Source organism: Leptonychotes weddellii, chromosome 12, assembly GCF_054177405.1.
Source record: "Leptonychotes weddellii isolate Sample4059 chromosome 12, ASM5417740v2, whole genome shotgun sequence".
NCBI lineage: Eukaryota > Metazoa > Chordata > Mammalia > Carnivora > Phocidae > Leptonychotes > Leptonychotes weddellii.
Genome location: NC_138380.1, coordinates 48,067,611 through 48,091,548, shown reverse-complemented (window position 1 = coordinate 48,091,548; position 23,938 = coordinate 48,067,611). Strand labels below are relative to the sequence as shown.

General features: G+C 42.6%; 1 protein-coding gene across 2 annotated transcripts in view; it reads right to left on the bottom strand.

Moving 5' to 3' along the window:
* RAPGEF5 (Rap guanine nucleotide exchange factor 5) overlaps window positions 1–23,938 on the bottom strand; it is a 154,805-nt gene that overhangs the window by 56,074 nt on the left and 74,793 nt on the right. The window contains exons 5-6 of one of the 2 annotated variants that reach the window (XM_081800431.1): window positions 12,461–12,579; window positions 11,920–12,008 (exon numbers count right to left, since the gene is read on the bottom strand). In XM_081800431.1, coding sequence (XP_081656557.1) covers window positions 11,920–12,008; window positions 12,461–12,579 — 208 coding nt within the window. The remainder of the gene's footprint in view (window positions 1–11,919; window positions 12,009–12,460; window positions 12,580–23,938) is intronic. The other variant, XM_081800432.1, reaches the window with a different exon arrangement.

Sequence of the window (23,938 nt, the reverse complement as noted above, 5' to 3'; positions counted from 1 at the left end):
AGAGGGGGAGAGAGACAGTGATCGAGAGCACAAGAAAAGGGGAAGGCAGAAGCAGACTCTCCGCTGAGCAGGGAGCCTCAGATATGAGGCTCAATCCCAGGACCCTGGGATCATGACCTGAGCCGGAGGCAGATGCTTAACCTACTGAGCCACCCAGGCACCCCCGCTCTCCACATATATTAAAACCAAACAGTATATTTCCCAGCTTCACTTGCAGCTAGATGTGGTTATGACTAAGTTTTGGTCCATGGGATAAAAGCAGAAGCCGTGTGTGATGTACAGGTGTGTTCTTGACTTGCTCCATCCTGCTACCTGGACTGTGATGCTAGCTAGTATCCATCTTGATTTATGAGATGGAGGTCAGACTCCAGGGACACTGGAGCAAAGAGCTGGAAGGAATCTCAGTCCTGGCTGATTCCAGAGTGGCCTGACCAGCTCTACACTGCATTTCTCTATTTTTATTTTCACATGAGAGAGAAGTATATACCTTGTTTAAGTTACCATCCGTTTTTCTGTTACGCGCAGCCATGCCTAATAACAAATAATATATACACACAGAAAATTCTTAGGAGCTCAAACACACAAGGAGTAATGTCTGCTTCTCAAGCTTCTCTATTATCAAAAGCAGGCAAAGTACATTTACCAAGAGATAAGTATTGTGAATTTATCCTGATCTCACTACTGTGGATTTCCAGAATATGCTGATGAAGACACATTTGCCTTGCATGTTTTTTTCCCAAAGAACAAACACCCTCCCTAGAAGACTGTAAAATAGAGTAAATTGTCATAATAATTCTGAGACGTGTGCTTGCATTATGCCAATCAGCACTGGCAGAACTTGAGCTAACTAAAATATTTTTACAAAAGTCAGCACAGTGGTAAATAAAAATGGCTTGCAATGCCTTTAAATTCAGATCAAACTGAAACAAGACAACAAGAATTTACATTTTATATGTCCAACTCTAGGGAATAAGGTCCAAAATTGAAAATACCTTCACTGCGTTCTTTTTTCTTAACAAAACACATGACACTATTTATGGTATCTTTAAGCCTGCTACACAAAAACAAGATTTGTGATATCAAGCAAGGAAGAAAATTTAGGGGAAAAAACCTAACTTGCTTCAAGTACTATACAAATCTCTCTTCATAACAAGTATATTTAAGGCACATTGAAGGGATGTAATTATTGAAGTAGTATACCAGATGCTTTAATATTAGAACTATCTATCTGGAGTCCTGATATATACCACTCATTCACCAAAAACTATGCTCACTTAAGGCTGAGAATTTAAGTAGAAATACCCAGCCAGGTATGCAAAAGGCAATTCTAACTTGTACTTTTCATCTTCACACTAAGTGATGCTCATTTACAGGATTAAAGGATTTAAAAGATTCACAAAGTATCTTGTATGCAGAAAACAGACAAGAACAGGAAGTCTGAAGCAGAAGAGGATACAGAATTGCTCTAAAAATAATTTCCCAGCGCTATTCAGATTACAATAAGATATTTTCGGGATTACAAGATATTTTAGTTTTCCACAGTTTCTGTTCACTCATATTTAACAATTCCGTCTAATTTCATATTTATTGAAAGATATGGGGAAGGCCTGCCAGCCAAGCAGCAGCCTTACGTATAAGGCAAAAAGCTGCAAACAGAATGAAAAGAATGGTTTCAATTGTAGATCAAGAAAGCCCCAAGGGCAGAAAATGAGGATAATGGGAAATGGGAGGGGAGGGTTATAATGAGAAAGACTGCAAAGAGAAATGAGAGAAAGCTCAATTATAGGTATGTTAAAGGCAAAAATTCTCCTGCTCAAAGACTGTTCCTTTCAGACATGTGCTTGTCAATTACAGCAATTCTGTGGCACTGCACCCTTTCAATGAAGCAAGACTTTGATTGAAACATGCTGTTGAGAGATTAACATGCAGTGATTATAATCAACAAATTGCCATTCACTAACATTTCTTCCTCACACTTAGGAGACTACCTGAAGTACACACTCTCACACAGAAAAATGACTTAATTTTTTTTTTTTTTCTGATAGGATGCTAGTTTTGCTTGAGGAAGGTGGTACAGCATTTTAAAATACAGACAAGGACATCTGATGATCTCACTTTAAATCTTCCAACTGTCTGGGGAGATGACACACAAGATCTCTGAGAGAAAGAAAGAAGAGAAAGAGAAAAGAGTTTTTTCATCCTTCAGCATTGTCTCCAGTAACTTTAGCAGCTGATGTTCCAGTAAAACTGTGGTCTTGCTAAAATTACTAGATTGTCAACTCTATTGACACAGTATCTTGTCTTCATGAATTTCAGAATCTGTTGCTCCTTCCAATTTGCTCCTCCAAAAAAGCCTGACTGATATCACACATTTAAACAAGTTTCTGGAAATACAGCTGGACACGACAAAATCATGTTTGCACTAAAGTACAACATTAAACATGCCCAAAGACCCAAAACTCACTAGGAAATATGGTAATTTTAGAAACTCGGAGATTTGAGAACAGCATTTCTTTTTAAAGGAACAGAAATCCATTTTCCTTTTATTTTTTAAAGATTTTATTTATTTGAGATAGAGGGAGGGAGGAAGGTAGAGTGCAGAGGGAGAGGGAGAAGACTCCCTGCTGAGCAGGGAGCCCTACATGAGACTCAATCTCAGGACCCCGAGATCTTGACCTGAGCTGAAGGCAGATGCTTAACTGATTGAGCTACCCAGGTGCCCCCATTTTCCTTTTAAAAGAACAACAACAAAAAAGAAACAATTTACAAGAACAAAAAAATCAGTTAGTACCAAACTGAGAAGGTGTACTATAGAGATTCTTAACAGGTACACATTAGGGAGACAATATGAAAACTGAACAAAGCTGTTACCTTTCTCAAATTTATTTTATGAGAGAAGATTCAAGTTGCACCGAGGATTTGTGTTTTGTAAGCAACCTCCATCCTATGCCAAAGAGACTAGAAAGATTTAAGCCAGTAATCTATTCCCACAATAATAAAGCTGAAGACTCTCAGGGCCTCATGATTCTACATGAACTTTGTGTCTTATCAGATAGGGCCTCTATAGTTTATATTTAAAAACAGATTGTACTTTTTATATATTCAGATTCTTTGAAAATTGATAATTCATGTACATACTTATGGCAACTTTCCATGTACCAGAGTATTTTATTATTTGTAATAAATTATTCTACAGCCATTCTAGGAAATTAGAAATTCACTGAACTATAAAGAAATACCTGTTTCCTGTGTCAAACTGGGCATCTGAGGTGAAGGGAAAGCAAATAAAATGTAAATAAGGGAAATAAAGCAAATAAAATGTGCAGAGGTGAATGAAGGAGAAAGTCCATTCATTTCTATGTCTTCCATATTGTCTGCAGTTTACATGGAAAAACCCTCATGGTTCATGGGTTGAGGACATCAGCACCAGAACTGACTTTATAGAGACAACAGTCACATGTCAATTTCATTTCGAATACAGTGTGAAGGAAACCCTCAAAGACCCTCTATCTCACCTCCAGGCTCTAGGACAAGGCCTTCACTCACCCCATCAGAAAGTTGTTGATGTTTTTCTTAAAAGTACTCAAAGAACAAAGTCTAGAAACTTGTCAAGATGTCCAAGTTTTTCAATATTCTTACAGTCAAGAGGTTTAAGATTTCATTTCTCAGGTAATTCTTGCTCCTCATGCATCTTATTTTCCCTTTTTTTTAAATCTTCAGGTCCTCTTGAAATTAATGTTCTATAGCCCTATAATATTTTAGTTTGTTTCTGGTGTGCTCTGGACTTACAGTTGAACGTCAAGTATTAGAAGAGGTCTTGTGGATTCAACACGAAAATGATGCAATTAAAAGAAATGCATTCCAACGATCTGTTCTCATTCTAAACAGGGATGGTGTGCCTGGAAAGTATGCTGTCCTCCTACTTACACCCTCATCCATTACACACCTTCCTTTGCCCATTGGTTATGTGGTAATGAAAACTTCCACATTCCCATTATTAATCAGTGTATGTTAATGACCTTATGCTTCAGCTCGGTCTCACTTCGTTTCACCTTGCTTCATTACCAACAAGAGTATTAATTAACCCACAACCTACTGGCAGCGTAAAAGCATCAATTCCCTTGTTATCATACATAGTATCACATGTTTAAAGGTGATGCGAATAGATTAGTCCAGATGATGAACACCTCAAATGAAATCCACAGTCAAAATCTGATTTTTAACCCCATCTCCTGTGAGCAGTCTGACCTCCATCAGCTGGTACTAGGACCTCTTCCCCCACACCCCTTCTTTTGTAACCTCCGGGAAACAGGGACGCAGGCAGCTCACCCAGTGGCCATCCAGCTCACAGCTGGAAACCAAGAAGCAGGCCTTTGTGCTGGCGATTAGAGCACTCTTAAGCAGCTACCGAAGCACCTGATTTGGGGTTTAGAGCTGGAGTTGAATGGTAGGTTTTTACTTCAATGAGGCCTTTTATCCCTGACTCTAGTCACTAGATAAAAAATTATCTCTGGGGAAAAGCTAGGGATACACCTGAGTTCATTTCCAGTTTCAAATGATCATTCTCTCTCTGAAGCAGTTTAGATAACTTCTACCTTAGCCTCTACGTCCATTAGATTGGGGACAATTATCCTGTTCTAAAATCCACTGGATGGAGAGGAAGTTTGGATACTCCATTTGGAGGGGTATCTTGAGTAATCTTCCAATCCCGGCTTTCAAATCTGGAAGGGTCCTCAAACAACATGTGGCCTAAGTCCTCTGCTTTCATAAATGAGGCAACTGAGAAGAGAACTTCTACACAATTCTAATACCTCATCATTTGTCAGTGTTAATTTTTAAAGTCTCCCAATTCTTCAATTACGGCCAGCTAATACATTACATTCTCCGTAATAGTAATAGGGAGGGAAGCTAAGGGCATTGCCAAAAAACCAAATCAAACCAAAGCAAACCAAATCCACAGTACAAAGATTAAACAGCAGAGCAGTAACTATATTCTCACGTGAACACTTCTACTTCTAGCTCTCTCTCGACAGCACTTTGGGGATTTTCACTGTCACCATGGATAGCTATTTCAAGCCTTTTCTTTACCTGGAAAAGTAAGCCTTCACCGAACAGCAGTGCTGTGCATCTGGAGTTGGTGCTAATGAATTTAGTCGCTGTTGACTTTTTTACTAAAGCATGTCTGCAAACAAAATTAACCTATTATTTAAAAGTGGCAGTTTCGGAAAGCTGAAAAAGACCTCAAATGGCAACCTAGTCTAGTTATTTGTCTATGAAAAAGTTATTTTCACAGGTCCTTCCTTCCTTCCTTCCTTCCTCCCTCCCTCCCTCCCTTCCCTTTTTCTTCAATTAAGTCTATTTCCTTTGATTCTGAACTTTGTTGCTACAACCAATAGTTTCATGTTAATTCTTGAAAATACCTTTTTTGTTTTTTTTAAAGTAGGCTCCACGCCCAGCATGGAGCCCAAGGTGGAGCTTGAATTCACAACCTTGAGATCAAGAGTCAGATGCTTAACCAACTGAGCCACCTAGGTGTGCCTTGAAAATACTTTAAATACATTAAAATACCCTCTAGCTTATTTTTAAAAAAGATTTTATTTATTTATTTGGAGAGGGAGAGAGAGAGAGCACAAGCAGTGGGAGCAGCAGGCAGAAGGAGAAGCAGGCTCCCCACTGAGCAGGGAGCCCAGTGTGGGACTCGACCCTGGGACCCTGGGATCATGACCTGAGCTGAAGGCAGAGGCTTAACTGACTGAGCCACCCAGGCGTCCCTCCTCTAGCTTAATTTTAAAGACATGTGGATATAGTTATAAAATAGTGCCTATAAGGATTAGCATCTAATATCTACCATTTCCCTACTTCTTTTTTTGTCTGAATCCCTCTACTGGAATATATGCCCCATGAAGGTAAAGAGTTTGTTTTGTTTACAACTATATCTCCACATCTAGACATGGGAGTGTTAAAGATATTTGTGGAATGAAGGAATTAAGTTTTTCTAAGGTATTCATTCATGGGCATACAGAAATTGAGTAATTAAAAATGAACAGTTATATTTTATCACAGAAGCAATGTATAAAGTTAAAAGTAAAGAAATTACAGGGAGATGGCTAGGATAAGAGATAGGATGTAGTATCTTTCACCACTGGGGGAAAACTGCCACTTTTCCTTGGCAACAGACCCTTTCTGAATATCCCAAGATGGCTTGGTAATACAATTTTGCAAATGGATTTTACTAGTAGGTGATAAATCAAAGCCATTCTTTGGAAATGTTATAGCATAATTTCTCAAAGAGCTTAAGAAGTTTCCCACTGAACAAGGTTACACACAAACACACATAAATCATCACCAGGTATGGCCACTGAGCAGTGGGTTCCAGGCTTCCTCCTCCATCAACATTCTAACTGCCCTATGAGTCTGAAGAAATGCAGCAGTAATATAAGAAATACAAAGGTAGACTGAATAGCCTATGTCCTTGTGCAAAGGCTAAGTGATGGTGATTTCAACATAAGATGACCACAGGTTTCTGCAAACTGTCTACATGAATTCTAGGGTCTCTCCTCCAGACCTAGAATTCCACAGTTCTGTGACATTTGGAAAGAGACTGATGTAGATCCCTTTGAATCAAGGTGTTTTAGTGATGAAAGACATCTCAAAGATTTTTTTGTATGACTTGCTTAAGGTCTCAGGCTTTTTATTAATGGAGCCCAGATCTGGGACCCAAGACCTCAGAATCTCATTTTAGTACCCTTTCTCCTCTGCTATGTGCATTTTCTCCTTTCTTAAAGCACGATTTCTTGCAGAAGTAGGCATCTTGGCTGTGAGACTCAAGGGCCACCCAGGGATTTCTATGGTGTGACAGAACCCTGGCAAAAATCCAAATGGGTTTTGTTCACTATATATCATCACCTCCTCTTTCCAAGAGTTGAGAAATTCAACAGCTGTGTGTCCAGCACCTCTGTCTCCTCTGATTGTTTCCTTTTTTCCAAAATTATTTCAGTGGGTGGACCAGCAGTGCAAGCTTGTAAATTTTGAACTTCTCAGGCTGCAGAGGCAGGGACCAGTGGACATGAGGCTGACCAGTGGACATAAAGCCCTGGAGAGGAGGAGGGGGATGGAGGGGAGGTGGAGAAAAGGGGAAATGATGCCCCTAACTCTCCGAGGCAGGTATATATTTGTAACTATTAGAAACTCGGAATAAATCTTAAAAAGTTGGGAGTGGTGGAAGAGACAAGGTCAATGTTCTGTTTCCATGCTCTCACATCTGGCTGCATATGAGCATCAGTTGGGAGCTCTTAAAGTCCATAAAGCTTAGGTCCCATCTCAGGTCAACTGAATCAGAACCTCCGGGGTGGGACCCAGGTATTGGAATTTTTAAAAAGTGCCCCATGCGCCCCTAATGTGCAGCCATACATAAGATCCACTGGTCTATTTGTTACGTGACATTACAAAAATAAAAACAAAAGATAAATACAAGATAACTTTAGGTGCATCTTAATTGTGCAAAATCATGGAGAGATTTACCACCATCTAAAAATTTTCTGTGTCTAGCCTCAACGATGTTTGGTCCTGCACAAGCTATGCTGCTACACGGTCATCGAGGTCTTTGCCACCTGCAAGAGGAAGCCTGGAACAGAAACGCCAAACATCTTTCCAGAAATCCTAAGAGGTAAGGAGATCAAGGAGGAAGATCATCTAAGTTGCCTTCTATCTTTCCAATGACCAGGAAAAAAGCCTTCTTAATTTTTCTTCACAAGAAACACGCATCGAGCACTTAGGACAGGCTTGGTGCTGGCCGGGAAGAGGACAGAGAAGTTCAGAAAAATCGGTGCCTGTCCTCCTTTCCTCAAGGTTCCGTTAGAGCACTGCTCTAAAAAGGCCACCAGCAAGCTGGCAATGGAGATTAGCCTCTGGACTCTATCGATGGAGACACCCCTATGATCTAAGACAGGCACTTTCATGGAGGTTTTTGCCTCCTTACAAAGGAAAACGACTCAGTTTCTCAATGATCTGCTCGCACTACGCAGTGCTGCTGGAAGCCGACCAGTAACACGTGACCAAAGAGGCGCTTCCACCCTGAGTACCCTCCACAGGGTATGCTGAATGACAGCCTCCTGAGTTACCAAACCAGCCACACCTCGAAGAAAGCAGGTCAAGCTTAATAAGCATGAGCTGGTTGGCTTTACCTGTTCCTACTATCCTATTCTCTGCTCGCTTGTTTTTCTTAAAAACACATAACCTTAAGCACATTTGCTTCAAAAGGATGAATGAAGAATAAGAAAATGGGGGAAAAAAAAAAAGAGGCCAGCAAATGTGTTTCCTCTTGTGTTCTCCCTAAGGTGGACCTGTCATAATGCAGATTCAGGGAGAAAAATCAATAAGAAGGTTTTTCTCTATGTAATCCATCCAATACATAATTTTCCTCCTGCTTTGAACCAGAAGTCATTATTCCCAACAATAGCAGCCCTAAACAAAACATACTCTATCCTTTCCAGGGAGTGGGAAGAGTTAAATAGGAGGATGAACCCCTACAGACCCCGCAGACCAGGGCTGGCTGGGGGGAGCTTGCTCTTCCTTCCCTCTAGCTCCTCTACTCACAACTCCTTGTTTTTCTTTCTCCTTGCCTGCTTTGTAATTCTCCTGGGCTGGGAGTGCTCAGCGATGTCTCCCCTATACTGGGAAGATGAAAGAGCTGCTTGATTTTTCTCTACCATTCCAAAGGTATAAGCCAGGATCTGAACCTTGACAGAAAAGGTCATCTTTGAAAGCTGCTTCAATCACTTTCCATGTTCATAAATAGGTATCCAGTGGCCAGACTCAAATAGCTTTTTCATTTGGAACAATGAAGAATCACTCATTCATTCATTCATTCATGCATGCATGCATTCATTCATGCATTCATTCTACAGCTGTTCCTGGAAAGACTCCTTGAGCCTGGTCCTACAAGGGAGGAAAGGTAGGCATACAGGGGACGATGGAAACACACGGGGCATTTGTTGTGTGAATCTAATCACTTGGGAAAATCATTAGTAGGCTGCTTTTAAGCATCTCTAATATTATTGCTTTTAAAACCCAGTTTGACTTGGTGATAGACTACCATGTGAATTGTTGTTTTCTCGATTCAGGTAGCAACAGGATTACATCATGTCAATAGCTCTGGCATTCTCCTTCCTATTGCATTCAATTAAGTCAACGTTTTTTCCACTTGCACGTCTGTATCAATTAGTAATCACTTCAACTGCTCCTCTGTGAGTGCAGAAGGTCTCTTCTATCGGGCCTTGTACTTCCATTTTCACAACTAAGTGACTTTTGTGGGAAAGAGATGGGAAGTGACTCACATCTCTGGCACCATTATTTCCCCCAGCCTCTGGTGGGCACAGGAATGTAACAATCCAGAACAGGCTCATCCTGGTCTATGGGAGCACTTACGTCCTCCCATGTACCCTTACCTCCTCACTGCCATCGGGGCCATGTGGACGACCACCAGATGGCTCCAGCCGGCCCCAGATGGCTCTCTCTCTAAAAGGGGTGCTCGAGAACATAAAAACGCTGCTGTATACTTTTATTGCAGCCCCTTCTCATTTTCCTCCATCTGTCTTCCATATGTTTATACGATGCTATTAGGCTCTTGCTCACATAGGCCTTTTATAATGAGGGTTGCCAGCCTGACCAAAATAAAGAACGCAAATTCACCTCTGTTGGTAACAAGGGGCCTCAATTCCTTTAAATATGTGATTCATTTAGTATTCAAGCTAGAACAAACTAATCACCTCTTTTCTTCAAGTTGCCCATGGAATTTATTTTATTTTTACATATATATTTCTTTTCATTGTAGCAACAAAAAACCACATGGTGGCTTTTCTGTTGTATTTTCTCCAAGTGCTGGAATGTGACGTTTTGAAGAACCGCATGGGACTTCACTTAGGCCTCCCTATTGCATACACACCAATCTCTAAGTTTGACTTTTCATTTTCATAAAGTTCTCTGTTAATCACAGGAAAAGTTGCTACCATGCTTTCTTTCAAGTATCACTACAAAAATCTGAAGTATCATGCGTCCTCTGAAAACTCTGAGGAAATGAGTAGGAACGACGAGAGGCTGACCCCCAGAGGCCTCTTCCTGCTTTGCCGAGGGCAAACCACTGAGCTCTGGTCCTCTTTGCTTTGCTGAGCATGGGGCTAGAGTGACACATCTGATCCCAGGCGTGGTGTAACAGTCACTAGACACCATGCACGACACCGTTTCCAGCAGCAGGCAACTCCGGGCATACTTAGTAAAGTAATCTGGGAGATTTCTCATTCCCAGTGTGGACAGTGGGAACGTGTTATGGGCACCTAGGCCATCTTTCTCAAAAAACCACTGATAATTAGAAAGAAAAAAGAAATCAAGTTAGGCCTAATACTGGCGTTAATAATTTTTACACCCACTCACATGACCTAGACACAGAGTTTGACATTACAGACCAGAACTGTGGTGCTGTTAAGAAGAAGCAAGCATTCAAACCCCTGAAACATCTATCCACATTGAAAGGTCTCCTCTTTGCGGCAGATTATTTGCCTGTAATCTAGTCCAAACCACCTGTGTAGAGCAGTCTGGTAATCAGTACGTGGAAAATTATTCCCGGTTCCATGATGATTATATCTGATGAAGCAGAACATGGGAACAGTGCTCAAATGCACAAAATATTAACCAATAGACATACAAAAACAACCCAGCAAATGCCATGAGAATGTTTTTCTTTTAGCCTATGTATAAATGACAGCCACTGGTTTCCACCACCCCAAACATACGCAAAATAAAGTATCTATTTGATTTCTGAGATCAAAGTATAACATTACTGTAGGATACAGGATTGGGTCATTTTCCTTTTCTTTTTTTTAACCCATTTACATTTTTCACACAACTTTGTTTCTCTTCACGTCCTTCATAATGCTTTTTAGAATCAGACATCAATTAGGTTCAGACAAAAAACTACTGGGACCCAAGGAAACTTGTTCCCACCTACACAGTCATTTCACAATCTTTCCAATGAGGGGAAAACCCTAAGGTGTTACTCTGCAGGAATTCAACCTACAAACACAGGTGCTCTGATAACAGCAAACAGTGCCTTTTAGTCAGGAGATCAAGTTACAGAATCCAGGCTACAGCCAGAGGCCTATTCATTGCAATAATTGTTCCACGCTGGAACAAATTACGAATTCTGGTGAAGAGAAGTAAGTACTCGCCCTTTGGTGATAAAGGAAGCATGGTTAGGTTGTTTTGTACATGCAATGGTACTGTTTCCCAAAGTGCAAGGGTGACAAAGCTAAATGGGTATTTTGCTCCCAGATTAGATAGAAAGGACAAGAAGTCTGATCACTAAGACTTCAGTGAGTTACAGTTTCTAGTCTGCAAAGCTATGAGTAGGATATTCTGCACAGCAAGGCTTGCTCTGAGCAGTTTGTAAACCACCTGGAAAAAGGCAGAAGTTGCTGCTGAGCTTCCAGTCGCTGAGTAGTTGCATTAATTGTTGGCATTTCCGCAGGGAGGCTACTCCCCTCAGCTCAGTGCTTCCCACAGGCCAGGTGAATGCTCGTCCCTTGTATTTCTTCCCAATGAACACTGGCTATTAAAATGCTAGCCTCTTGCCAACTGCCTTTAGGTGAGATTTCGTAAAAATTGCCAGACACAAGAACATCTGCCTTCCCATCGTTTTCTTTGTACAGCGACTTCCCAGGCAGCTGCTTGGATCTACATGTGTCCATTTACTGGATTGAAACAAAACAGCACGAGGCCAAGGGGGTAGGCGCACAAAGCAGATGCTGTTTCTGCCCATGCTGGTTTCGGCTACAGCGGGAGTCTTGCCCCTGCTGACAAGGGCAGGCGCAGCTGTGGGTCTGGAAGCTGGAGACACCCCCCGCCCCCCCGCCCCCCGTGCCTTACCTGTTTCTTTGTCCTGGACTTCTTCCAGGTGCAAGTCATTCAAAAGGTGCTCCAAAATCTTCTCGGGGGTCCCGGACACGACCACGTATCTGTCAGAGAGCAGAGAGTCCACCGAGTCATCCTCGGTGGAAGACTGCGAGCGGCTGCTCCATTCATCGTCCTCATCCTCCTCATCAATGTACTTGAAATAAGGCACATCGAAGGTAGGCAAGGGCAGCTCTCGGTCGGAGAGCGTTGCGGACTCCTTCCTCTCTAGCTGAGGGTCAAAGACCCTCAGCCGGGAGCTGCCCATTGTGAACGGCCACTAACAAAGGCATCCCCTAAGAGCTAAAAGATCTTGCCATCTCTGTCCTTTCGCCGGGAACTGAGTCCATCTGGCTGCCAAGAGCTCTGCAGGCAGCTAGGACGCGCGAGAGGCGAGAGGCGGGGAGAAGAGGGGGAGGGAGGGACGGGAGGCAGCGGGAGCGAGTGAGATGGAGCGAGAGAAGGGGAGGCAGGCAGGGCCGAGGAAAGAGGAGCGCGAGCCTCCGTGCGAACTCACCTCCAATCACTGTCGGCGGTGCCGGCCGGGGGGGCCGGCCCACAGCACTGCACCCTCTTCAGCACCAGGACATTGTGCTCTTGCTCCTTCACCTGAACTGTCCTCACCTCATCATCCTGCTTTCGGCGGGCGGAGGGGAGGGCCGAGATGGATGGGACGAAAAGGGGAGAGGAAATTAAACAAACCTGCAAACAAAAACAAAAACAAACAAACCCCAACCCCCAAGCAGGGGCTAAACTGAAGCTGCGTTTTCTCAAGTTGCTTTCCACCAGGATTTCTTTAAAGATCCTGAAAAAAATGAGGAGTCCGGGCAAGAATCTCCCCCTAATGGTCGAGTGTCCGGGCTCAAATTCTACAGACACAGACAAGTATTAGGGAGACATAAGTACTGTAAAGGAAATGGGAGAATATAAATAAAGTGGGGCTAGGATTCAGAGAGCTCGCTTTTAAAACTACCTGAATGATCTGAAGTAAGAAATCCGAAGTTCAAAGTTTCAAAAGACACAACATACTAACTGCATATGTATTCTCTTTTATCTTATCAATGCTTAAAACTGGAAAGTCATAAACGACTTAAACACTAAAACAATGAGCAAGCTATATTAAGTAGTTAGGGTAGACACATACTCATTTACCTCACAGCTCTACTTTAAAAGGTGGGCAAAAAACTACCCATTCTATCACTCGGTTCATTTCTTCCCCCCAGACGTAAGATGGCCTTCAAATTTATCCTGTGCTAGTTTTGCTGGAATACAAGCAAAAATGGATCTCTAGTTAGAATCTCATCTAGGCTGAAATTCGCATGTCACGGGTGAGTGCACTGACTTTCTTCACCTCAGTCCCTTTTAAAAAGGAGAGAAGGCTGAACAATCACTCATTTCTGCACACACAGCTTCCACAGCCCAGAGCCACCGTGGCCCGCTGACTAGGCTCTGTCCGAGTCTGGCTCAATGCTGACCCAGCAGTGTGGAGGCCGGCCCTGAGTGATGAACACTTCCAGAGTATATATATAGTGTGAAATTCTCCCAGTGTGTGACACCCGGGAAGGGTGAGGTAGCCCAGGAAAAAAGAACTGTAAAATCCACGTAAGAAAAGCTAGCTTCTGTATTTCTGAGGATTTGAGCAAAAGATGAAAGCAAGAAAAGTTGATAGTCGGTAGGCTTCACCTGAAAAATGATATCACTTCTTTCAAAAGGGAAACATGCCCTAGAGTTCCTAGCATGTTTCTGCCACTGGCAGAAAATCCAACCCATAATTAGGAGCAAGCATTAAAGAAAAAAAAAAAAGAATATTTTTCTCCCCAATGGGTAAAATGTACTATGTCCACTGTACCTTATTAATCAGTTCTATAGATCTACCAGGGATGGCAATGCATTTTATTCACCCTTCCTAAGAATACAAAGGCACTAATCTTGCCATAATTGTCAGCCAAATCGGTGATAAAATTATGATTGCAACTGCTGATGTCCTGATTCCCAAGAAAATGTAGAGACAAATATAAAAATTATTGGTAACTCTAAACAGCAATATAATTTTATGATAATTTAAAAAATCTTTTAGTGGCAAATAATTTTACTATGTAAAATGGGTGTATTACATTTCAGCAAGGTCAGAAGCTCAGTTACTGTGGCAATTAATGTTGGATATTCATTGTTCAACTCCCTGAGGATGGCAGCGTGACTCCTGTAACATGAATACCAATGTGTAATTGCTATCTTTCATTTCTCCAAAGGGGTTCTGTTGTTATCCATGTAGTTGAAGTGAAATAAGGTGGCTGGAGAGAGGGGCATATAGTGACCCAAAAAAAAAAAAAAAAAAAAAAGGCAGAATGTGGGTTTGGGATACTGAGACACAGAAACAAATAATTCACTCAACAGTGGATTTGAAAGGACAAAAATCTTTCCCTGGTTTTCCTCTCATCATAAGCCAATATTCATTTTCTATGAGCCTGCTGTCATTGTGAAGTACATTTTACATTCTACATGCACGTGATATATGGCATTATTAACTGCCAAGGGCCACGCACATACATATGGATGGGAAGGGCTTCGCTAACGTCTGTGTAACTAATATGTATTACAGGGCTATGCAGAGAGCAGCCACACTCTGCTGGGCAGGGAAACAGCTGAATCATATTGATGTACTATCAATAGCATCTTATGTCATAGTGATAGTTTCCATTTTGAAAACCTGTTAAAAAATAAAGAAAAGAGAAAGCAGAAAAATCAATGTATAAAGGGAGATGTAAGTTATCTAAAATTGCCATGAAAACATAATAATCCTAGGTATCCTATCTGGCTTTCAAAAAGGAAGGGAATATGAATGCCTCATGACCCATGCATGCTTACCTAATTGCTCTTCCTGAAAAAGAGCAGAAGTACCATGGTTGAGGTTCTGAGTAGGAAACTTTGTTCTGGTGCTTGCTTGAAGAATAAAAGTATTTAGAGGTCTAATGATGGAAAACTGTTCAATCACAAATAGTTCATGAAGGGCAAGTAAAGCATTAAAATGCTTAATTTATAGTCATTCACTCAACAAACAGTGATGGTGTCTTATGGGTATGGCACTGTGCTGGATACAGAGGAACAAGCAGAGATGAGTAAGACAAGTCCCTTGCCCCTAACTAACAAGTTAATAGGCTCCCTAACAACGTAACTATAACTTGGCAAGCACCCTAAGATGAGGTCAAATGTGAGAGACAATGCAAAGGTAGAACGCATGGGATTTGATAGTCAAGACAGCTGTAAGTGACAGAGAATGGGAATGCCATGAAATGGGACAAAAACTATACAGAGACTCTGGTTCTGGTGAGACTAATGAATCTAGTTTCAGACAAGTGATGTTTTAGTACCAATAATATATCATGCTATAGATACTTAGCAGGCAGTTAGAAATAATGAACTAGGCTTCCAACAGAGGTCAAGGGCAGAGACAAATTTGTGAATTATCCAAGTTCTGGGAGTGGTTGAGATTGTTAAGAGGGAATAGGAGAGAAAGGGAACTATAAAGATGGGAATAGGGGAAGGAAAAAACCCACAGAAAGCTGGGGAATAGGAAGAGGGTCAGAGTCTTGAGATGATGCAGAAGTAAAACCAAGATGAGCCAGGAGAATCTGGAGAGCATGGTCTCAAGAGATTCAAGGAAACGCTGGTCTGATGCTGTACAGTTTACAAAGACTACGTCTAAGAAAAATCGATGACGAGATCACTTTGGTCCGGGAGTGAGAAGAGAAGGGCTAAGGTGCAACTGAATGAGGAGGGAGTCCAAAGAGAAGCTCACTTCCTGGAACTGCATTGTGAAAGGAAAGGGCCACACTACAGAGGCTGTGGGGCTGGGGAAGGCAGATGCTGAGAAGAGGGGACAAGATCAGGAACACAGTGGAGGGGGCAGGCTAAGAAAGGATGAATATTTCTTTCCCTCAGAGAGGTTCAAGGGAAGGAGGATGGGTGGAGACTTAGAAAAAAAATAAAGTATGGAAAATAAGGAAGCCACAGTAGAGCATGAGGTGGCTTCTATCTTCTTAGTAGAGGGGGAATTGAGAATACCTTCTGGAAGGAGAGGGTTCAGGGTGAAGTTGGTGGACACATGACTTCCAGGGATATAAGAGGGGATAAACAAGTTATGAAAAAGAGCATTGCTAGGCAGCTTTGTGGACTGCTGAGGGTAGAAACACATGTTGATGGTTATATGCCTTTCTGCTGAAGGGCTCACAAATCTTAGAGGGGAACAGTGAATGATGGGGCCCACCCAGAGGAAGGGGCTGGCAAAGGAAACAACAGGAGGTGACAAGGGCAGGGCTTCTGGGTGGTTATCAGCATACCATGAACGCAGCTCATCACCACATAGTTTCTGCCTGGCTAGGGAGAGCAGTGAGCCAAGAAAGGCATTGATAAACTGGGAAAACACGGAACGGCTGAGGCTAAGTCCCCACAGGAGCTAAGGGAGCAGGCAGGGGGTGGACGAGGAAGCAGGTGGAAGCTTTGATCAAGGAGGCAAATACGTGAAGTGGAGCAGTTCAGAGTGGTGAAGACTGAGAAAGACAAGAGCAGCCCCGATATTCAGGAGCTGGCCTGGCACTCACAGCTAGGCTGGGGCTTCTCCTGTGAGCATCAGTGACTGTGCGGAAAATTGACATCAGACAAGGCCAATCTGTGACTGTGATGGAACAAGATAAACACATGGCCACACAGTAATCACACCTGAACACAGACAAAGCACGCACATTGGCCAAGCCAGAAAATACCCAAAAGCCCAGATAACGAGCAACTGCTGCTTCTTTCCCAATTACCACTTCAGTTTTGCTCTAGTCTGTCTTCCCTGTAGGTAAGACTCAAGATATCCAGTTGGAGTTACCCCATTTCCTGGCAGCAAAGCCCTGCTTCTGTAAACCCACCCCCAAATCACTGGACACAAACCCAAGTCCTATCGGTCCTTTCTCCTGGCACCCTCTCATTCTGAGCTGCCCCATGGCTCCCCATAGTGTGAGGTCTCCCCCTCAGCAACAGGCAACAAACCCAGCTTGTCCAACTACAGGTGTGTCCCTGGTGGCCTCTGGCTAGAGGACATTGACAAGAGTTAGAGGATGCTGCCTGGCCATAGGTATGGAGTGGTGTGGAGATGGTGGTCACTGGAGGCAAGGATTAAAAAAACAAAACAAAACAGCATTTCCTTGTCTGGGTGATGAAAGAGTCATACAAAGGAATGTTCCTGAAAGTGACTGCAGGGAACAGGGCTCAACGTATGGTAAAGTAGGAGATAGATAATAAAGCTACTGAGACAAGTAGAAGAACATCTGGAGGGAAGGAAAGATGACCTGAGCAGGTAGCACAGGCCTCAGGAGAGAAGGGGCTTCTGCAGGTGTGACAATGACATGGGAGGTGACGAGGGGCACAGGGTGTATTCCTAGAAGGCACCACACTCCCTCATGCCTTTACTTGTGGTGTTCAGCCCTGCTTTGTACATGTTCAGTGAAAATTCCCATCTCTTCCCAAAACACACATGAGCCTCCGGATCTGCAGAAACCAGTTCTTTCCCTGCTCTCCTGAAGGGATGGTGGGAAGAATGAGAAACTCCAACAACTGGGCCAGATGGAGTCTTCACAGCTTTGCCTATGGGATGTGATTTGGGATAAATGCAGAGGTGGGGAAGGAGGGGAAATGCAAAAGCGAACAGGCGTCCTCAGCTAAAATGGTGCGTGCGTGCGTGTGTGTGTAATAAACGCTAACAGGGAAGGCTGATGGATCACAGAACTATAGGACCACTGAACAGAACCCATCAGGATCATGAAAACAAAGGAGGGTTTTCAAGTTGTCCTTGCTCCTCATCTTTGTTCCATTCTTTGGGCAGGTAGCTCTGATTTATTTCCTCTTTTTGGCTATATTGCTATCTTGCCTGTCAATTCTGAATGAGTTATAGAACCAGTGCCTTTGACTTACTTCAGTGATCATGATCAGCTTTTTTTACTTCTAAATCAACCTTTTTTTCTTTCATTTATTCACATGAAAGACATTTATTTTTAGGATGAAAATACCTAGTAAATAATAAAACTATTGATTTTTTAAAAATAAGGTGAAGAATTGATGCTCGTAGTTTAGCAGGTCTTAACTTGCATTATCCTGAACCAAGTTTCTGACTGTATTTATATTTTCACTTATCACCAGCACTAGCAAGAAAAAGTGATTACTAAGGGATTTCTCAGGCCTGCTGGAATTGTCACAACTACTTGCTTGATTTTTCCATTATCACAGATAATGGAAAATATTCCTCTCTCAAATACTCACATAAAGCATCCATTGATATTCTCTATGGCATCGTGTCTCTGCTGCTTTATGAGCAAGAACTCTTACAAGAGCGCTTAACTGGGGGTTCATGGATGGGATTTAGGGACTCAGAGAACCCTCTGAAAGTATCTAAAATTTTTATGTGTAAGCACATTTTCTAGGCAGAGTCCAGAGTCCTCAGTCTCACTCAAGTCTACGAACACCAAGAAGTGCAAACCATTCCATACGATGGAACTTTTACTTATCATCTCCTCTAAGAAAACTTCTTTGCAAGTCCTGCCCCTAACAGCCTCCAACCAGACAAGATGCCCAAAGAACCCGGTCATGATGCCCATCACAGTGACCTCTATTCATTTGTTCTCCATCTTCTCCATTAAATGATGACATCTTGAGGGCAGGGACTGTGACTTCTAATTCTCTAACACACAGCTCAGGGTACATGATATTCACTTGATAAAGGTTTACTGTACTTACAAATTAATGAACAAGCAAGAGAGGGAGTGAATTGCCTCTAAAAGGCAGAATGCCATGTTGCAAGGCTCAAAGGTTATTCTCACTGCGAGGCTTCCCTCACCCTTCACTTAGTCACTTTCCTATTACAATGCTCATCATAAGAGCTAATTGTGTTTTGAACTTGCATGTTATAATTATTTATTCCATCTACCAAACCAAGGTCCCATATAACTAATATATAAGAAGCCATGTAACTAACACAGCACTAGGAAGGCATTCACTAAATGGTATTGTCCCTCGGTCTAGGGCATATAAAAAGGGGGTGACATGAACAGATTGAACTGTGGGCTAAATTGTGAACTGGGCAAGATGTGTATTTTGTACCCTCTACTCTCCCTCTCCTGCTCAGCCCCAACCGGGATTTTCAGCAACCTCACATGGCCTCGTGCTCCATCATCAAACCCATCTGACGTAGGCAGCACCAGAGAACCCTTCAAATGGAGAACACAAAGAATCACCTAGCTTGATGCCGTGGTGTTCACAAGTTGCACAAGTTGCAAAGCTGTTTTCCCTCAAGTTTATGAAAACAGTACCTGAAGATGCTAACTTACTTATGAGAAAGCATTTGCTATAGACTGAATGTGCCCCCCTCCAGAAATTCCCAGGTTGAAACCTGATCCCTAGTGTGATGGTGTCTGGAGGTGGGACCTTTGGGAGGTGATTAGGTCATAAAGGTGGAGCCCTCATGAATGGGACTGGTGCCCTTATGGAAGAGCCCCCAAAAAGTTCCCTCATCTCTCCTACCTCGTGAGGACACAGTAAAATGATGGTGGTCTATGAACCAGAAAGCAATCTCTCATCAGACGCTGGATCTGCCAGCGCCTTGATCTTCGACGTCTAGCCTCCACAACTGTGACAAATAAATCATTGTCATTTATAAGCCACTCATTCTGTGGTGTTCTGTGAAGGCAGCCCGAATGGACTAAGACCTGGAGCCAATAGCTTGTTATGACTCCTTTCACCTCATGACCTTCTTGGTCTAACCTTTTTTTGTTCCACAAAGTTCACTTCAAGAATTGCTGCCTCCAGGAACACCCCTCCTTTTGCCTCCAGTCTGATTTGGCTGGCCCTTCTCTGTGACCCCATGGTACCACGTGACTCCTTGTGACTCAGCACTTGGAGAAGCACAAAGCAAAAGCTCACCTGGGGGCAGGTACCAAATCTTCAACTTTGAATTCCCAATGAGGTCTTAACACTTCACAGATACTCAAAGAACTCTGCATGAATAAATGAACCAAAAGATGAAAGGATAAAAGCGTATTTTAGAGTGGAGGCTTAGAGAACAACACCTGAAATCTCGAAGAATCCATTTCAAGTTGTGAAGTCTGATGGTGCTGATATAGGGGACATTTTGCTGAGAGGTGCTCTTCCTAAGGGAGGGTCATCAAATTACTCTGGTGGTGGATGACACTGGCTTGTGCAGTTCTGCATCTTGACCATCAATTTGGGTGAGGCACTCAGATCAGGTAAACTGAAAAGAAGAGCTGGTATGCTCATCCAACTGGACAAGGATAAATATAGGCAAGGGGTTACAGATCGGATCAAAATGACCTGTTCTAGTTCAGGGTCTTGGCCTGAGGGTGGTTGATGTGAAAATCACTGCAAGGTAGCTCCAAGACTTGGCCCCTATCTAAGAGAATACATTATCGATATTTTGCGAAGTATAAAAATCATGCAATTATTAATGACTGGACCAATGGAAGCTAGTATCATGGGAACGGAGGTAACCACAACTCAAGAAATAAGGAAAGAGCACTGCCATATGCAACAAACAGATCCACAAGAAGGGTGATAAGGAAGGGACCAACCCAAGACCCACGCAGATAAATGTACGACAACAAGCATTTATTGAGGGTATACCATACATCAGGCAAAGCTAAGAGCTGCACATCCATTATCTTATCATTAACAACAATTCTATCAGGTAAATACTATTAAAACCCCATTTTGATAAAGTAACTTAGCCAAGAAAGATCACAGGGCGAGGGTGTGGTAAAGCTGAACCCAGACAGTCTCAACAAGAGAGCTCTTAACCAGAACCACAGATGTTGCCCTAAAGATGGTCAATAATGTACATTCTAGACTTGGTTTACCCTGGTCCTGCTAGCCAAAGCAGGCCAATCTGCTTGGGGGTCAGATAACAGGCGTGTCTAAGTCATGGTGAGGCTCAAAACTATTAGGGCAGCCAGTTTTCAGTTCTAGATGGCCCATGTGATTTGGAAAAGCCATCAAGGGACTGAAAAGAGAAGAGGATTGAAAAGGGCTGAGCATAGTATCAAGACCACAACTAAACCAGCTCAGGCAAGGGCAGAGCTCAAGAACCAGCAAAGGAAAAATGAAGTGCTAGCCGGAATAGAGTTAAACATGGCAGGGATCAGAAGAGTGAGACTCTGGGCATCTGTGCCCACACAACATGGGTACACAGAGACATGCAGGTTAAGGCTGGTGGGACTTCCAGTGCATTAGCTGCCTTGGGCAGATACTGAATTATACACTCTAAAATGTGCATTTTACCTCAGAAAAGAAAAAAAAGAAAGAAAGAATAAAAAGAAAAACCCAAACCAAACCAAAACTGGGCTGTGATAAGCCTGTGGGCACAGAAGTTTGCTGACTGGGGTACACGGGGCCCTACACCAAGGAGTCACAAGGGGTTCTGAGAAACATGCCCTGCGAGGTACAGTTCATGCAGCTGAAATGTCTAAGAAAGAAAAGCTTGGGAGAATGAAACCCTGGTAGGTAATTTCCATTCTCTGAGCTACCCTACCCTTCCTGTGGGAGAAAGAGCCACGGGATTACTCATGATGTTCTAGAAAGGTGACCTACCATTAAAGGGTGGCTAGATAAAAGAGGCTGATTGTGTTTCAATTTAAGGAAGTATTAACAACAGAGGTGGGATGAGCTCTCCCTCGAGCTGGGGCAGAGCCTGTCAATAATATTATGGAAGAAGGAAAGATGGTTCTTCAGGGAGAGTAGGGGCCAGGCAAGATGACCCTGGTATCTTTTCCAGCATTACGATTCTACAAAAATTCAGCTGTTTTGACTTCACTTTTCTCACAGAAGCCCAAAATATAGGCTCTCCTAAATAGGAGAGATGCACGTGATTTAGCAGTATCTCTTCTCATCTTGTACTATGGAAATTCACATAGAGCTTAGAAAACCAAACCACCAATGCCCACATCTATTCTTGTACCGTAAATGTGGGTACAGCAAAATTAAAATACTTATCTGAAAAAAAAATCTCCCCAGCCAAAAACAATTTTATCTGAAAACAACCTTCATAGAATTTGCTGACAATGTATCTCATGATTCTTTTTTCTCTTGGAAAAAAAGTAAACAGAATAATAAAAAAAAAAGGTCAAAAGAATATTGCTGGCAAGACAGAGCTGATTAACAGAATACACTAAGAGAAAGATAAAGTAAGCAGATGTGTCAAGGTGAGTGGTGGCTTGGATTTACAGAACCAGAGTGCTGACCTGACAATTACATCTTGGCAGAGGCTACTCTAGGCAGAAAGAGTATTTAAATAATGATAATTCGTTCCTTTTTTCAATCCCACACATATTAAGATTAATAACTCAATCTAAAGCCTAAATGGAACTAATAGGATTCATCATCCCCAAACTCACAAAATCTAGGTACAGTCTGACTTCCACGGGTATAAAAGCTAACACAAAGTTGTTCGTGAATGTGACTAAACTCCCACAGGAAACCGGTAAACATGTCTGGATGGAAAGCTCTGGATGCTAGAGAAGAACCGTATTTATTAAATTTCATTGCCTCTAGTAATTATTATGCTATAAAACAAGCTGTCAAAGAATCCTAATATTAGAGCAAGCCTAGGACTTTGATCCGCCAATTTCAGCAAGTAAACCTACTGAATAAGAGCAGAAGAAATGGGAAGAGACTGAAATATCTTGAAATATAAAGTCAATATCTTCTTATCCCAAGTATATTGCAATACGCTGTATTAGCCTGATTGACTATTCTGGGGGAAAAAAAAAAAGAGAAAGGCACACTCAGCTAGAGTTCTGGAAGTATTTAATGAAGGGACTACTTACAGAAGTGCCGGTAGCTTGGAGGAAATTAACCAAAAAATGGTGACATAACCAGCCTCGAGGGAGATTTTATCCACCCTGGGGCTTGAAGGGTAAGAGGACAAGAGTGAGTGCTAGATCCCAGTGGGAGCTGGAGAGGTAAGTGAGGGGCTCCCAGGGAGGATCTGCCCTCACAGAGGGGTGTGGTCCTGCTCAGAACTGCAGGAAGGAGTAGGACAGAGGTGAGAACCACAAACACCTGACCTTCCTCTCCTCCTACACTCTGATGTCTAGCTCCCCCTGGCCAGGTCCCCTTTGGAGGTGGCAGGCAAGAAAGCGCGGATGATACAGTCCGCAGGAGTCAGGACTCACCCGGCTAGCAGCACAGAGCGGAGAAGCGGAAATGGAGGAGAGGATGTAGATGCAGATGATGCAGCACAACGGCTTTTCCGTTCCCAGGGAAGCTGGGGTCAACTCACCATTAATGGAGATGGCCCCACACGTGTCATGGAGTCCAGCATCTTGTTTCAGGAAAGCAACTCAAAGATCTAGCCTCTTTCGAGTAGGGCATGTCAGTAATACCCAACTGACTTAATTTAATTCCTGCATGCTTCTGTGTCTTAACAGTCTTCCTATGTCAGTTTACTGCAATTCAGGTCCCACAACGTGCTTCATACCCGATACTCCCCATGTGACCCTTGAGAGTTGTTAAATCATATACATGTCATTTTTACCATAAAAGCTTAGTTTTTTTTATTACGTTATGTTAATCACCTTACATTACATCATTAGTTTTTGGTGTAGTGTTCCATGATTCATTGTTTGCATATAACACCCAGTGCTCTGTTCAGTACGTGCCCTTTTTTTTTTTTACATATTCTCTTTTTTTATTGTTATGTTAATCCCCATACAGTACGTGCCCTCTTTAATACCCATCACCAGGCTAATCCATCCCCCCACCCCTCTCCCCTCTAGAACCCTCAGTTTGTTTTTCAGAGTCCATAGTCTCTCATGGTTCATCTCCCCCTCCGATTCCTGCCCCCCCTCATTTTTCCCTTCCTACTATCTTCTTTTTTTTTTTAACCTATAATGTATTTGTTTCAGAGGTACAGGTCTGTGATTCAACAGTCTTACACAATTCCCAGCGCTCA